General features: G+C 26.9%; 1 protein-coding gene across 1 annotated transcript in view; it reads right to left on the minus strand.

The window, feature by feature from the left end:
* The window catches only part of spidey (hydroxysteroid 17-beta dehydrogenase 12 spidey), a gene marked incomplete in the record, with an annotated part of 62,792 nt that extends 48,920 nt beyond the window's left edge, over positions 1-13,872 (minus strand). Inside the window, 1 exon segment of the mRNA XM_067046577.1 lies at positions 13,550-13,872. Within this exon segment, the coding sequence (XP_066902678.1) occupies positions 13,550-13,787 (238 nt within the window).
* Between the last annotated feature and the right edge of the window lie 2,875 nt (positions 13,873-16,747).

Below are 16,747 nucleotides of genomic sequence, written 5' to 3' on the forward strand. Positions count from 1 at the left end.
ATATTTATTTTCGTTTTTAGATTTATTTTCATTTATTAAACAGTGATTGAATACGTTGTTAAATGTAAGCTCGTAGATTCATTATGCGTTGCTTTTGTTTATCGAGTTATTATAAATAACCAAATCGTATTTTAACCTAAATTGAATTAAGGTGTCCCTGAGGATGGCTGGATTGGCCGAAACGTCGGACTTATAAGAAAAATAAAATATTTTGAGACTAAAATTGAATAAATTTTTATTTTATTTTTAGTACTTATATCGGCTGTTTACTCGCCTTAATATAGATAGGTAGAAATAGTTATTTAAAATGCCAAATTTCATAATAGCCAATAAAAATTAAAATTGTTAATAAAATGTTTAACAAATTTTTCTATTTCTAGTTGGTATTGGATAGGAAATATGCACTGGATATCTATTTTTATAACTGATATAGTTTGTTTACTCGCCTTAGGAATTAAAATAAAAAACTGCTTTTGATAATGCTCAATTTCATAATAACCGATAACAAAATGCGTGAAGGCAAACTGAGTTCATATTTATCCATGCCTCTCTAAACATATTTTAAATCTTAAATAAACACTTGTGTAAAATAAATTTATAAAATATAAAATTATTGTTTAATGAGATATGTAATAATATAATTATTCGTAATAATTGAATTTCTAATAGATAAAGATTTATTCGGCGGATCCTGATGGTTTAATCAATAATTTTTATGTAATTTTATTTATTTTTTTATGACACCAATAACATGTAAATTACAATTTTTTTATAAAGTAGATAATTAAAATAGAATGACTTTTTAATTATCATAAATTAAGCAAAAGAATTGAAATTTTATATATATTCTGATATATATATTTATTTACATTCATATTTTATTTGTTTTACTTTGTATTTAATAATTAGGTTATTAAATGTCGTATGAGTTTCAAAAAGTCGGCATTAATTTTTATTTCTCTTCTAATAAACTAATTTCAAAAGATATTGCTTTTACATTGGAATATTCAATAGTCTTCTTTTTTCAGAAAGTGACTTCGCATTAAGATTTTTTTTATTTTTTTCATTTCTCTCAAAAGGTGCTTGTAAAGAAACAACGTGGGAACTTCTGAGGAGAACTTATGCGTCAGAGAACTTATGGTTATGTGCTTATGCTTATGCTTATGTTTATTCAAACAAAAATAAATTTTTCAGTGTTTTCTCCAAAGGGCACCACCATATGTTCACCTATGCTTTATATTTTATAACCACTTATGATCAATTCATTCAGAATATATAGTAAGCAATCCGAAAAAAAATATATATAAATGCTTGGAGCCGTTTTAAGAAATAACTATATTTTAATTTACAAAAAATATTGACTTTCCTTTTTTTCCTGAATTTTCATATAATAAGTGAATTAAAACACTTAAATATTCATTTAAAAAAATAATTAAATATATCATATTGTATGTTTTTAGTTTTGATTCTATAAAAATAATGAGATTTTATTAACCACTTATATGTGTATGGAATATTAAATTATTATAAAATTCTATATAATATGCGTATGTAAAAAGTAGTAATCATCACTTTTTCGTTATCTGTTTATTATCGTTTAAAATTTTATTGTGTGTTTAAGAGAATGTCAAGGTAAAGAGGAATTTCGAATTAAATTTTCATTGTTTAAGATAATTAATACGGAAATGATTCTCAATAATACTCATAATTATGTTACCTACTCATTGTATGTAGATGTTAACATGAAATTGTCATTACATGAGTAGATAATCTCTCAAAGTAAACTTGAAAGCTTAACAGTATGTTCTAAAAACATTTTATAATAGAAAATTGAAATAATTTACCATACATATGGCATTGTATTCTAAAATGCTTCGATTCGTGTTGGATTTTTTCAAACCATAGAGGATTTTATTAAAGTGGTTTCATCTAAAACGGGGCTTATCTACCCTCGTAAGAATAACTGAGTACCCAATAGAAAAAAAATTTAATGGGTTGTTATAAAGTTTACCAAATAAATACTATTACGTACGAACGACCAATTTCACGGGTGCGAGACAATAAATAGTAACAGTTTTTTTTTTAATAATTTATTTATTGATATTTACAACTGTATACATATATACACATCAAGTAAATTTGCTGTAAGTTAAACAAAAAATCGATTTATAAAAATAAACCTTTTTTTTTTTAGTTTTTAAATTTCATTTATTATTATTTACAATTGTATAAAATTAAATACAACAAGTAAAATTGCTATTGGATAAAAAATAACATATGGAGAATGTACCCATTGATAGAACTCCAATTACATTACTAGAGAGGATCTCGGGGCCATCTTCTTTTTAAACACCTAAGGGGTTATCTGGTATTGAAGGAGAATCCAGGTTAGAAACAAGTGGGTTTGTGTGGTTAGGAATTTTATCATGAAAGGATTGGTATCTGGTCCTACCCAAATTGGCTACATATGGAATATTGAGGCCCTGATGGATGACTTGATTCTCGACAGAGTAAGGAGCATTGAGGATTTTAAGAAGGATTTTGGACTGTGAAGATTGGATACGAGAGGAATTCGATGGTTTAGTGGAGCCCCAAAGATCAACTCCGTATATCCGGATAGGTCTTATTACAATCATGTAGATCAGTATTTTGTAATGGATTGGAAGTTTAGACCGTTTGTCTAGTAAATGTTGTAATAGTAGGAATCGACGAGCAGTTTCCTGAGTTTTCAGTCTTGTATGAAGATTCCATGTCAGTCGTTTGTCCAGATTTAGTCCTAAGTAACGGATCTGTTCAACAGAAATAAGTGGAGTATTATTAAAAGATACTGTAGGGCAAGACGAAGGTTTACGACGAAGGGTAAATGTGATTTGGTGGGATTTATTAAATAATAACTGTAAAAATCATTATTATATCCACAATATTTGAAAGTATTGATAATTAAGATATTCTCTAACTTACTTAAATTTATATAATCATGAATAAATTCGAGTATTACTTATTATAAAGAGTGTTACTTATTGTCCTCTTACTCCAAATGGCCAAGACTTGCTAGTTGTTCTTTGATTTAATGCATGTGACCAGCCTAGCTCAAATACAAAAATTTGTACCAAAAAAAATTGTTTAATATTAATAATTATAATTAAAATAATTAGATTTTTTTTAAATAGTCATGAATTTTCACTTGAACAGTCATAGAATATGGTATAGGGAAGGAATTATAAGGATTGTGAATAATTTGAAATTTGAATTTTTAGCGTATATACACGTTTTCAAAGTCCCATGAATCCTATATTAATACATATGACTTACAATTTTCAATTTTTATAAATAAATAATAAATAAATGATAAACTTGTGTATTATAAAGACGACATACATTCTGAAAATTCCCTGGTTGAATTTTCAAACAAATATTGTGGTGAACAAAATACATACCAAATAAGTTGACTATTTTCTTTAGTTACATAAAAAAAATTATTTACATTAATTGATTTTAATATAAAAATTAATAAATTGTCCCTGTACACTATGTTGTACGTATGTAAGTGAAACTGACTCTTCAAAGACACCATCATTCAATCGAATGTTTCAACATAAAAATGACATTCACAACAAGAAAAAAAACCTAATAAAATAGCCTTTTTTTCTCCGAGGATAAGGACATAACTTTGACATTGAAGGAGTATAAATAAGACGTAAAGGAAAAAAAAAAAAGCTGAAAAAAGGTAATAGAATCTAAATATACAATCTAATAAATATTCAACTATTTTTAATTGACTAATATTCTAAATTACAAGTTCAATAAAACAATAAACATATTTAGGTTGAAATATTCAACAATTAAGATAATGGTTTAACAAATAATTAAACATTTGCCTATCATGACGAGAGTTTAACAGTAAAGACGTAACAATAACATTAAGATAATTTATATTATGTAGTATTACATTCTGTCATTAGTAATAGAGCTAAGAGAACTCATTCGCACCATGTTTACAGAGATATGTAAATTAAATTTTAACAAAATAAAGTATAGAGAAAAAATTTTGGATCTATTTTCTAATTGCGAAAGACAACTGATAAGTTAATTCATCCATTTTAAAGTTTTCTTATGATAATTAGACTCATAATACCAGTCATTAGAAGTGTTTTCTAATCTACCAGAAAAGTTTTAAAATGTATGAAACAAAGAACGTCTGATATAACTTAGTTTTGTATATTTGTAAATATTTACTTATAATAGTAAATTTAATCCCAGTTAAAAAACAGTTTTCGAATGGATATCGATAAAGGCAATATATAATAAAAATATATTGAATTGAATGATAAATTTCAAATTATGATTTGATGGAAAAATCTATGTATAAATTACAAGGTATCAGTAACAAAATTCTGACTTTTTCCAATATCCGTTGAGTTTAAAATTACAATTGTATACAATTTAGTGAAAACAATTTTTAATTTTAAATTAATCTTTACAATCCAAAACCCTTCGTAAAATCCTCAATGCTCCTAATTTTGTTACTAATAAAACCATCCATAAAGACCTAAATGTTCCTTATGTAACAGATCTAGCCCGAACCCGATATTATTCCTTCCATAATAAACTCCCTAACCACCCAACCCACTAGTTTCTAATCTTGCTTCCTCTTCCATTCCTGGCAATCCTCCGAGGCGCCTGAAAAGAAGATGGCCTCGTGACCTTATATTGTAAACTGTTTTTCTGAATAGAGTTCTACTACTGGGTAGTTTCTGTACATCCTGTATCATATCATTATGTCATTATGATCAAATTTAGTTGTTGTATTTTTTTTATACAGTTGTAAATATCAATAAATAAATAAATAAATAAAATATTTTTTTTAAATTAACATCATAGACTACATTGTAATAGCTGCCAGTTTAATGTATTTGTTTTAAATAGAATAACTTTTAATGACTTGTTTGTCTCCTGACCCTGTGTCTTTAGCATTAACCCTTAATTATGATTTTTTTTTTTTTAAACAATTTTTGGATAACGAAACTTTGCATGTATTTTATTGATATGATAATTAAAAAATAAAGGATACATGGTTTGTTGACTTAAATTACCGAACAGTAAACAATTTACACTTTCACAGCAAAATAGTTCTTTTATTTTAAAAAAAATATTTGAAGTCTGTGTTGACATGTCCGGGTAGGATCCTTCCGATTAATTGGAGCAGAATGTGCTTTCCATAGATTTTAATCGGCAAAGTCAGTTTAATGGTAGAATACTTGGAAAAATGAAGAGAAATGGTTTTAGAAGCAGGAAAAAAATGATAATGAATGAGTTCAACCAATAAAATTAAGACATTCGATCTCCTACTTTTCGAATGAAACTTAGCTTTTGGCAGAAGCTTATGGTTGATTATTTGACTCATGCTTTTCCAGAATGCCATAAAAATATTTCTTGCATAAACTCATAAAATAACACCACATTACTTAAGCTTTAAGACCTCCTAAGTCCGAAAAACATTTATATTAGACATAAAAAAAAAAAAAAGAAAATGAGTTTATTCTAAAGACATCTTAAAAGAATTCTTGAAGTGATAAAATACTATAGTCGTATCCTAGAATACGATGATTAGACAAGAAGTATCTGGAATTATACGTTAATTGTTTTTTTGTTTAAGAATCTTATTGTTAATTTTTCGAAATTGCGAGATATTATTGCTTAAGTTCAAGGTCAACTAAAATGTTATCTGTGGATTGAAGAAGAAACAGGAATAGACAAGAAATAGATTTCTAATGACCATCCATTATAAACTGTAAACATCTTGTTAGTAAACAACTTAAGACCGATGAATCCCTTACAATAAGGTAATAGTTAAATGCGGATTCCAGGCCTATCTGCGAATTCCAAAAAAAATATGAGTAATAAATTAAAACTTGAGGTTAAAAAAAAAAAGTCGATTTATAAAAATAAACACTTTTTTTTTAGTTTTTAAATTTCATTTATTATTATTTACAATAGTATAAAATTATATACAACAAGTAAAATTGGATATAAAATAACATGTGGATAATGTACCCATTGATAGAACTCCAATTACATTACTAGAGAGGATCTCGGGGCCATCTTCTTTTTAAACACCTAGGAGGATTATCTAGTATTGAAGGAGAATCCAGGTTAGAAACAAGTGGGTTTGGGTGGTTAGGAATTTTATCATGAAAGGATTGGTATCTGGTCCTGCCCAAATTGCGTACATATGGAATATTGAGGCCCTGATGGATGACTTAATTTGCGGCAGAGTAAGGAGTATTAAGGATTTTACGAAGGATTTTGGACTGTAAAGATTGGATACGAGAGGAATTCGATGGTTTAGTGGAGCCCCAAATATCAACTCCGTATATCCAGATAGGTCTTATTACAATCAAGTAGATCAGTATTTTGTAATGGATTGGAAGTGTAGACCGTTTGTCTAATAAATGTTGTAATAGTCGACGAGCAGTTTCCTGTCTTTTCAGTTTTGTATGAGGATTCCATGTTCGTAAAAATAAACTTAAAAAAAAAATGAAGGTTTTTAACAGTTTAAAAATATAAAATATAGACATACACAGCGCAAATTAGCTTAGGAGATTCCTTAACAGTGGAGGGATGAAAAAATCAATAATAATATAAGTGAAAATAAAAAATATTTTATTCATTGCTTGGCAACCAGCCGATAAAAAATTAATAAAATTATTTATTGTGACTTTCTCCCATATTTTGGTTTAAATCAACGGTCTTTTAATAAAAAAAAAATGGTATAACTTCATTACCATATATTTTATAAAAAAAAGGTGTTATTTAATTTATTGTTAATTACTTTTTTTTTAAATGGAATTCGGCATTACTTTTACTAAATCGATTTTCTTAGGAATATAGACAGCAAGAATAATATTTTATTTTAGTTAACAAATTATCAAAACAAAGTTGTGAATTTCACCTCATTTCTCAATATTGTTAGGTCTACTTTATCTAATAAAATTAATTTATTGTTTATTTTTTGTAACCCCTCTAGGGTCCGATTGTTGATCATATATCAAATTTTTTTTATATGAACATTCAACAAAATAATGATACGATCCATGCCACAGTCCCAACAATTGGGTTGAAATTCGGTGAAACTACAACAATAGAAAGGAGGAATATAACGGATGTACCAGATAGAGTTCTTTATATTGCAAAAATATAATATAAGTGATAGTAATAAAAAAAATGCCAACACATCTAAAAGTGCCTAAATGTGAATGTATTTTTAATTAATTTAAAACATTTAAATTTATTTAAACAAATTAATTAATTTTTCCTAATTGTTACGTGTTTTCAAAGTTCATATCTTTTAATAATACATACGTTCATATCTATTTTTAAAAAATACAATAGAAAAATCTGTTATTAACTTTATTAATATTATTTCATCGAACTTAATATTAATGCCCATGTAAAATTTATTATTTGAGGAGTTTTCTGTTCAAAGTCGATCTATCTACTTTTTGGAAGATGATTATTAAAAAATTATTGTGGGGTTGGTAAGTTTTTATTGAAAATGTTGTATGTAATATCTATTTGAAACGGAAAAAATTAAAATTATAAATAAACTGAAAAATTTACAATTGTAGAATTTTAATTTTCCAAAATTACTTTACTTTTGAGAAATGCATATATTAAAATTTTATTTTTAAAAACTCATCATTTATTTATCTCTTGCCGAATTGAAAATCCTATAATATGGTTTATGAAGTCTATTTCGAAAATAATAATAATAATAATAATAAAAAAAAACAGAATTCAACATATTTATTCAGCAAGTTATTTAGTACGATTTTTAAACATAAAATATTTTATGTCACTCTGACTTTGACTTCTGTCAAAACAGCCCTGACGAAGCCCTGCAACGTGGGGCGAAACGTTGATTCGTAAAAATAGTTGTCACTATATAAAATATTTTAATGATTGGAGAAGTTTGTCGGGGGGTGCGGTCAGCAAAGAACAACATAAATAAACAAAACCATATTTATTTATTTTATGCCGACGTTTCGACCTGAGTTTCCGGTCTTCATCAGGGGTTGTGGCGTAGAAGGTAGGCTCTCAACTGCCATATATTAAAATATTTTAATATATGAATTAGTCTATAAAAATGAATTTCAATTCAAAGAATTGGCTATGCACAGAAAATGCTAATAGTGACTTTGAGAAAGTTGTTAGAAGATAACGAATTAAGGGAGATAGAATTAAGTTAAATATTTGAAGATGGTCAGGGCTGAGGTAAAAAAACAAAACAAAAATTGTAAAACTATTTTAATGTCCGACGTTTCGCCCCACTTTGCAGGGCTTCATCAGGGCTAAAAAGATACAAAACAAAACTGAAAATATTACAACAATAAGATACAATGAGGTAATTTAAGCTAGGATAAATGTTATGTAAAAATAAAGTGATAAGAAATTACATATAAATAAAAGGAAGGAAGACATAAAATAGTATCAGTATAAAATAAACAATGATAAGAATAAAAAATAAGTTAACAATGGCAAGAGTAAAAATTTTAAAAAATACGTAAAATATACAGTTAAAAAAGTACAGGAGACGTACGTAAAACAAAAAAACAATACTGGAAAAAGAGGAAAAAAAACAGAAAAGATTAAATAAACGTCTTGAAAGAATAAATATAAATAACAATAATTTAATATTCTTTCAAGACGTTTATTTAATCTTTACTTTATTTTTTCCCCTCTTTTTCCCGTATTGTTCCCGGTACTTTTTTAACTGTATATTTTACGTATTTTTTAAAATTTTTACTCTTGCCATTGTTACTTATTTTTTATTCTTATCATTGTTTATTTAAGTTTATTTTATACTGATACTATTTTATGTCTTTCTTCCTTTTATTTATATGTAATTTCTTATCACTTTATTTTTACATAATATTTATCCTAGCTTAAATTACCTTATTGTTGTAATATTCTTTTTGAGTTTTTTTTTTTATCTTTTTAGCACTCATGAAGTCCTGCAAAGTGGGGCGAAACGTCGGACATTAAAATAGTTTTAAACTATTTTTTTTTTTTTTTTTTTACCGCAACCCTGACCATCTTCAAATATTTAAATTTTTACTGTCAACTACATATACATATAGAATTAATTTACTTTATTTATTTTTTTTAATAAGCCTATGTACCATATACAACCTAAACTTTGTATAAAAAATCGAATAACATATTCGTTCAACCGATAACGTTTATTAGCATTTTCTACTTCCGTCAGTTACTTCCTTTTAACACTTCTTATCAAATACAGCCGAAACTATATCGTACAGATCTAAATAATACCAAATTGTTATTTGTATATAAAATATCACTATTTCTTTATTCCATTTGTTCCCATTTTTCTTTCAAATACGAAGAAGAAAGTAAGAGAAAGTATTGCGAAGGGGCTCCTTTATGTCCTCTTTACTTTTAGAAAACGATTTGAAGGCAGTCATAGTGATGAAGCGTTTCAGAAGTTGGCTTATGAGCAATAAATATTTTTCTAAAAGGTTTGTATATATTTAATGTCATATTTATCATTATTTTATTATTATAAAACAGTATAATAGTGTTTCCATAAATCAATGAAGTTTAATGTTAATAAATAATGCCAAATATATAAAGATCAATTAATTATAATTACATTACCATAATCTTAAAATTGTTAAAAATCTATAAATTAGAATTAATTAATTGATTTATTAGAGAAAAAAAAATTATATGTAAGTGTATGTACGTGGCGTTATTTCTGTCAACAATATTCTTTATGCAGCATTCGTTTCTCAATGAAATAGTTTACTAAACTTATTAATAACTAAAAGAAAATCATTATAAACTTGAAATTATAAACAAAAAGTTTTTTTTTTTTTTAAATCAACACTTTTTATAATAGGTATAGTTAAACCGATATTAAAAAAAAAAAAAAATATTTAGTATAAACGGAACCAAAGTTTACTGCTGTGATTAAACTTCAAAAAAGTTGGCTGTATTTTTGTTTGTATAGTATGTTATATTTCTACGTTATTTTTGTGTCGTCCTCCACCCAATGGTTACAACGAGTTTGTAGAATCATCTTTGATGTTTTAAATCGTATTAACCGACTAATACTAATAAAAATGTTAGTGATAAATATTTTTTAAAAATGCACCCTTTTTTGCCCAATAAAACTCACCAGTATTAATCAGTTCGAACTACACATAAAATATATATACATATATTAATTGAGATTTACTCAATAATAAAAATTCAATAATTTATGGCTAGACAGTGGACCTGTGAAGAAATAATTTCACGTGCAACATTTTATCCTTAAAGAACATTGCAGATAATTTTATTTGTTACATATTTAGCAGTATTTTACGAAGAATTTTTAATTGTAAGGTTTGAATACTGGAAGGTGTCGGATGTAAATCAGATGTTTTTATTTATTTATTTAATGTTATTTACAACTGTACAAATAATAAATACAATAAGTAAATATGTTGTATGTTTCATTTACAATTGAAAATCTTGGGAAGGAACCACCACTTGGTGGTACTTCAAGCATTAATTTAAATTAGAAGGTCCCGTGGCCATCTTCTTTTCAGACGCCTCGGTGGATTATCAGGGATTGTTAAGGATGAGAGATTAAGAATTAATGGGTTAGAATGGGTAAGGAATTTGGAATGAAAAGACGTATATCTGTTTTGGGTCAAATCTGCAACGAATGGGGTGTTAAGGTCTTTGTGGATGAGTTTATTTGTAACATAATAAGGAGCATCAAAGATTTTACGTAGGATTTTGGATTGTAAGGATTGGATGCGGGAGGAATTTGATGGTTTGGTAGAGCTCCAGAGCTCAATTCCATATGTCCAAATTGGTCTGATTATCGTAGTGTATACTATTTTTTTGTAGTGAATGGGAAGTTTAGAACGTTTGTCGAGTAGGTGTTGTAGTAATCGGAATCTACGAGCAGTTTCTTGTCGTTTCAGTCGTGGATGTGGATACCAAGTAGGTCTTGTCAAGATGGAGTCCTAAGTATTGAATCTGTTCTACAGGCGTTAGTGAAGTATAAATCAGATTTAATATGAAATTTCAGTTGGTTCGTCTTTCATTATTTGTTCACCTTTTGGCATGTTTTATTTTACTTAATTTTCATTCACCGCCTTCATCCTTTTATTTATTGGACACTTTATTGGAGATACTTCATTTTGAAACTCATAATAACTCCAATTCTTTTGAATTGCTTAGATGTATCATGCTGAACAGCCTAAGCTTTGTAGATTCTTAATTCAGAATTAAATACTGCCATAGGAAAGTCTTGTATAGATGATACCCAGAAAATAATACATTACCCTATAAATTTACTATTATAATTCTTTGTAACACTATTCCTCTTACCCACATGTATAATTGTTTATAATTTAATACTATTGTTATTTTTCACATTTTTTTTCTATTGCTTTTTCAACATAAAGTAATTGTGGAAACTTTCAGTAACCTGAAAATCATATAATTCGTGCATAATCAATTTAACAAACGTATTTATTATTACAGTGGGATTTCCTTTCAATCTTCAATTGTTCGTAAATGATTTTTAATTTAAATTGTATATGTATATTTAGTTATATTTTTTATTTTATAACCTTCACACGGTAAGGTTGAGGAAATCTTTATATAAACGTAATCTTATGTACGTAAAAAATGCAATAATTAATTGTGTAATAATCTTTCTGTTAGTATGATTATTTCACATTTTTCCTCGGGTATTTTATTCAACTAATATTAGTTTAAATGATAACATTAGGAACTACTTTTTCAAGTTTCTTTCGTTAATCAAAGCCTGAACCGATAAATCTCAATTGTATCTATTAGCTTAAAGAACAAAAAATATTCTAAATAAACATTTATTTACTTAGGTCTAATCTTTTTATTGTTAAAAAAAAAAAAAAAAAAGAAGAAGTACATTTGGAATATACCTTCAGATAAAGTCTTGATTTGACTAAGTAATGATAAATTAGTGTAACAACTTACTATATATAAACAAAAAAAAAATTTAAATAATTTAATTTTTTTTAAAATAATTCTTCAAAAGGAATAAGGAGATAATTTTAAACATAAATTGTGAATGTAATTTAAATTATCACTTGATATAATTTAATGATAATCATGTTTCCGATTGTAATTAAATCAATATTTATTTAAATATGGAATGCGGAAAAATTGGTTTATAATATATTACATCAAATCAGATATGCGAATGAGAATTTCATCCTATTTTGTGATATATGATAGTTGATTAAATAAATCCCTAAAGATTGTAAAAGGATCATCTTTCATTATTTTTTGTGTGTTAATATTTTTAATCTTGTTAAGCTTTAAATAAAATATTTTCTTCTTCTTCTAATAATAATAACACATCTAAAATTACATAAATGTGTATTGTTTTATCAATTAATTTAGTTAGGATAATTTAATTAAGTTAAGTTTTTATAAAGTTCATTATATTTTTCAATAATATACATTTTTACACCCATTAAAATATAATTCATAATTGAAAAAACAGTTATTAATTTAATTATTATTAATTCACCGCAGTTAATATTAGTTCAATAGTTGGTAAAAACAATTCTGACAGAGGGTAAATAAACAAACTCAGTATTTCAGCAGTGTCATCTCCCACAATTTTATTTACCACTAGTATTCTAAATTTTTTGAAATTTCAGTTAATATATATTTTTGAAGATTTAAGTCGATAACGTTGAAATACGATTAATGTCATGATCAGTAAGAGAAATAATATAAAAATGATTATTTCTCGTATTTTTATGTGTATTAAGTTGAAAAAAAAAATGAATAACTTAATTATTCTAAATATAATAATAATTTAAGAACTGTTTAAAAAAATAAGCACAAGTGTGAAAAAGGAAAAAAAAAAATTATAAAGAAAATAAAATTAAAATGAACGTTAGAAATATTTTTTTAAGCAGAAGATTAAGCTGTTAAAATTTTTGTTTTGTTGTGTTATACATACAGGATATCGTTGTTATAAGTACTATTTATTATGTTAATGTAAGCACTATTTGAAAGAAAACATAAAATAATAAAAGCAATGGACATCTTATGAAAAAAATATTTCGAAAAATAAGTACAAGAGGAGAGGAAGAAAAAAAAATTACTATATATTATTATTTATATAAAATCACCTTTTTAGATAAACAAATATTTTTTTTAAATAATAAAAGCAATCCATATCTCTTGAAAAAATAATAATAAACCAAGGTAATAAATATTTTATTGAAAGGTATTGTAATTGTAGTTGTAATGTTGTAAATATCTAGTTTGACAAAAAATAGAAATTCTAATTTTAATTTTAGTTTGAAAAAAGGAAGACTCCTTGATATATTGCCTGGATTATGTGGCAAATTTAATTAATTAGTGAGTGAGATACGCTAAGGGATGTATGATGAAGCCGGTATGCAATAATTTTACTGATATGCTAGAAAATAATTATTATTATATATTTTTTAATGTGAATTACCTGCCCATTGGCCCTTCTGCGTGAAGTCTACGTTGAGGTTGACCAAGGGGGCGAGGAGGTAGTAGCCGATGGAGGCGAGGCTCCGGCCCAGCTTGTAGACGACGATGCCGGCCAGGAGAAGGCCCAGTTTCTCGAGCGTCGTGAACATCTCGCCCCGGACTGCGACCATCGATCGGCGCCCCACCCCACCCTCCCTCCGCAATACCCAGTCCAAAACCTTCACCGCTTTTCCCCACATTTTCCTACGATAGTCACGCTTTTTTTTCTCTCCTTTTAACAAGTTTACAGACTTACGGAAATACGGAAGGGATGTCAGCACTATTCCAGTTTACAAATTCGACTGAATCCGGACCACTTCATTCCGGGTATGATGCAAGAGATATGATAAAAATTGATAACATGCCGAGCAGTACTTGAACCCAAAATAGATTTTGGTCGCCTTAAGTACATAAGGTACGAGGTACTTAAAAAAAAACTACAGAAAAAATCTATAAAAACTAAAAAAAAATTTTTTTTTAACATCACATAAAATACTACATTGTATATAATGATGAAAAGAAGATAGTTGACCGTGAATAATATATATGAGAAGATGGTTGCGGGTGCGGTCTGAGAATAACACAAAATAAATTGAAAAAAAAAACTATTTAACAATGCCAACGTTTCGGCCAGGATTTTTAGCCTTCATCAAGGCTATTCTATATTCTTATATATTTCTATATTCTATATATATTTTTTATTCATTGGTTATTATCTTGTTCTTTATTCTTAGCCCTGAAGAAGGCTAAATATCCTGGCCGAAACGTAATTAAACATTAAGCTTAATATAATTAATTATACGCTAAAATATAGCCGCTAGTAACACTGATAGGGTCAAACACTGTTTTGGCTACATTTTATTATAAGCCAATAAAAGTAAAATTAAAAAAAAAAAAATGATGTGTTGTATGTTCCAGAGTAAAATAAGAACAAATATTGTTTATTGTATTAAATGAGTTCAAGAGTAAAAAGTATTACGAAAACAAAAAGTCAGATTAATTTTATTTTATATCTCTTGAAACCTTTGAATACGAATTTTCGTATAAATCAAAAATTAGAAATTTTTGGTCTTGATTTTTATTTCTTCCGTTGTCCCGCATTTACAAATTTATATCTCCTCACAATGTTATCCAAATCCAACGTAACTACAGTTGTTGGAAAGCTGAATCTCCGTCCTTTCAAACCACACGAATATCTTTTTGATTTTATGTGATAATAAACAGTTTCAGAAAAAGATAATTTTGTTAAATCATAAAAATAAATCTAAAAAAATAAAATTTAATAAATTTTATTTTATATCATAGTTATAGTTTGTTCCATCTCGTACAGGTTAGAGGGCCCTATGCTTCTACTACGTTTCTGTTTTTCTACCTCCGAATAAAAATTGATTGGGATATTATAACCTTTACAATGTCATGATAACCGCCCAGTATTAAATTAATTTAGAACAAAAAACTTAGCTACGTGAAACAAAATTTTTTTTTTTGGAGAAAAACAGATATATTCGTTTTTCGTACCTTATAAAACCACTAAATACGAATTTTTATAGTAATCAAAAAATAAAATTTGCAATTAAACTTACTTAATACAATAAACAATATTTTATCCTTATTCTAAACAAAAAAATATAGAACAAATTGATTGGTATATAATAACCATTAAATACATGCAAATTAAAAGTGGTATAAGTTAGTACAAAAAAGGTCTTAAATTATTTAAAATATTATTTTTCTCGAACTAGTATCACCAAATAAAGTTTCATTTAAATCGGTGATCCCATAGCCTTATAAGCAAAATAAGCTTAACATACTAAAAAATATTCGTGTTAGAAATATGCATATAAAATAAAATAGTACTGTCGATTGTTCTTAAATAAAAATTTACTTCAATGACGATAATGTGAGGTATGTGATGCTATTTTAAAGGGTACCAAAATTTATCCCATGCTAATTTCTATGCATAAATAAATATACACATATATAAACATACGATTATTTTAAAGTTAAGTTTTTGGACATACGGAATTGAGCTCTGGGTCTCTAATAAACCATCAAATTCCTCCTGTATCCTATCCTTACAATCCAAAATCGTCCTTAAAATCCTTGATGCTAATTATTACGTCACAAATAAACTCATCTACAAAGACCTTAACATCCCTTTCGTAGCAGATTTGGCACGAAATAGATATGCGTCTTTTCATTCCAAACTCCTAACCCATTAGTTCTTAATCTCTCATTCTTAAAAATCCCTGATAATCCTACGATGTGCCTGAAAAGAAGATGGCCACCGGACCTTCTAATTTAAATTAATGTTTGAAGTACCACCAATGGGTGGTTCCTTCCCAAGATTTTCAATTGTTTTCTAACATTTATCCAACTTATTGTATTTTATTTTTGTATAAATAAATTTAAAAATTTTTTTTTGTACTAGTGGAATCAAAAATACTTATAAGAGAGTAAAGTAAATTGTTTAACTGTTTAAGACTTTTAAGGTCTTAAGCACTCTCCCATGATACATTATCCGCTGCAGCATTGTTATTAGTGTATGGAGGTGTCTCTATGAGTCTCCAGTAACAAACATTCCAAATATCGTTGCTTTGCTTGAAGATAGGCACATCTGACAAAAAACAGTTTTGATTTTATTTTGATATGAACGTGTTCCAAAGATATTACCGTATAGAGGGGTTTCTTTTCTCTTCTGTGGTCCCTGTATAGACTGTTCCAGAGAGAGTAGTGTTATCAAACGTTAACCATAGTAGTATAAAACTCGTGGAAGTATTAATTACAATGATTTAAAATATTTTTTTTATTTTTCCTAGTTGTTTTATTAGGTAAATTTTTTCCATTTTGAGGGCTTTTGTATCTAAAATTTATAACTTACTATTAAACACTAGATATATTTTAAAAACATATAATACTATTAACATTTTATTTACTAAGAGTTTTTTTTCCAATCATTAGAATAAAATAATAAAAAATCACAGTAAAATTAAAATTTAATATGAGGAGAAGATGGTTGGGGTGCGGTCAATGAAAAACACAAATAAGTACGATTAAATTATTTTAATGTGCCAACGTTTCGGCTAGAGTTTCTAGCCTTCTTCAGGGCTAAAAACAGAACAAGATAACAACCACAGTAAGCATAGAAAAATAAAAAAAA

Source organism: Halyomorpha halys, unplaced genomic scaffold (genome assembly GCF_000696795.3).
Source record: "Halyomorpha halys isolate HHAL.00 unplaced genomic scaffold, Hhal_1.1 Scaffold258.1, whole genome shotgun sequence".
NCBI lineage: Eukaryota > Metazoa > Arthropoda > Insecta > Hemiptera > Pentatomidae > Halyomorpha > Halyomorpha halys.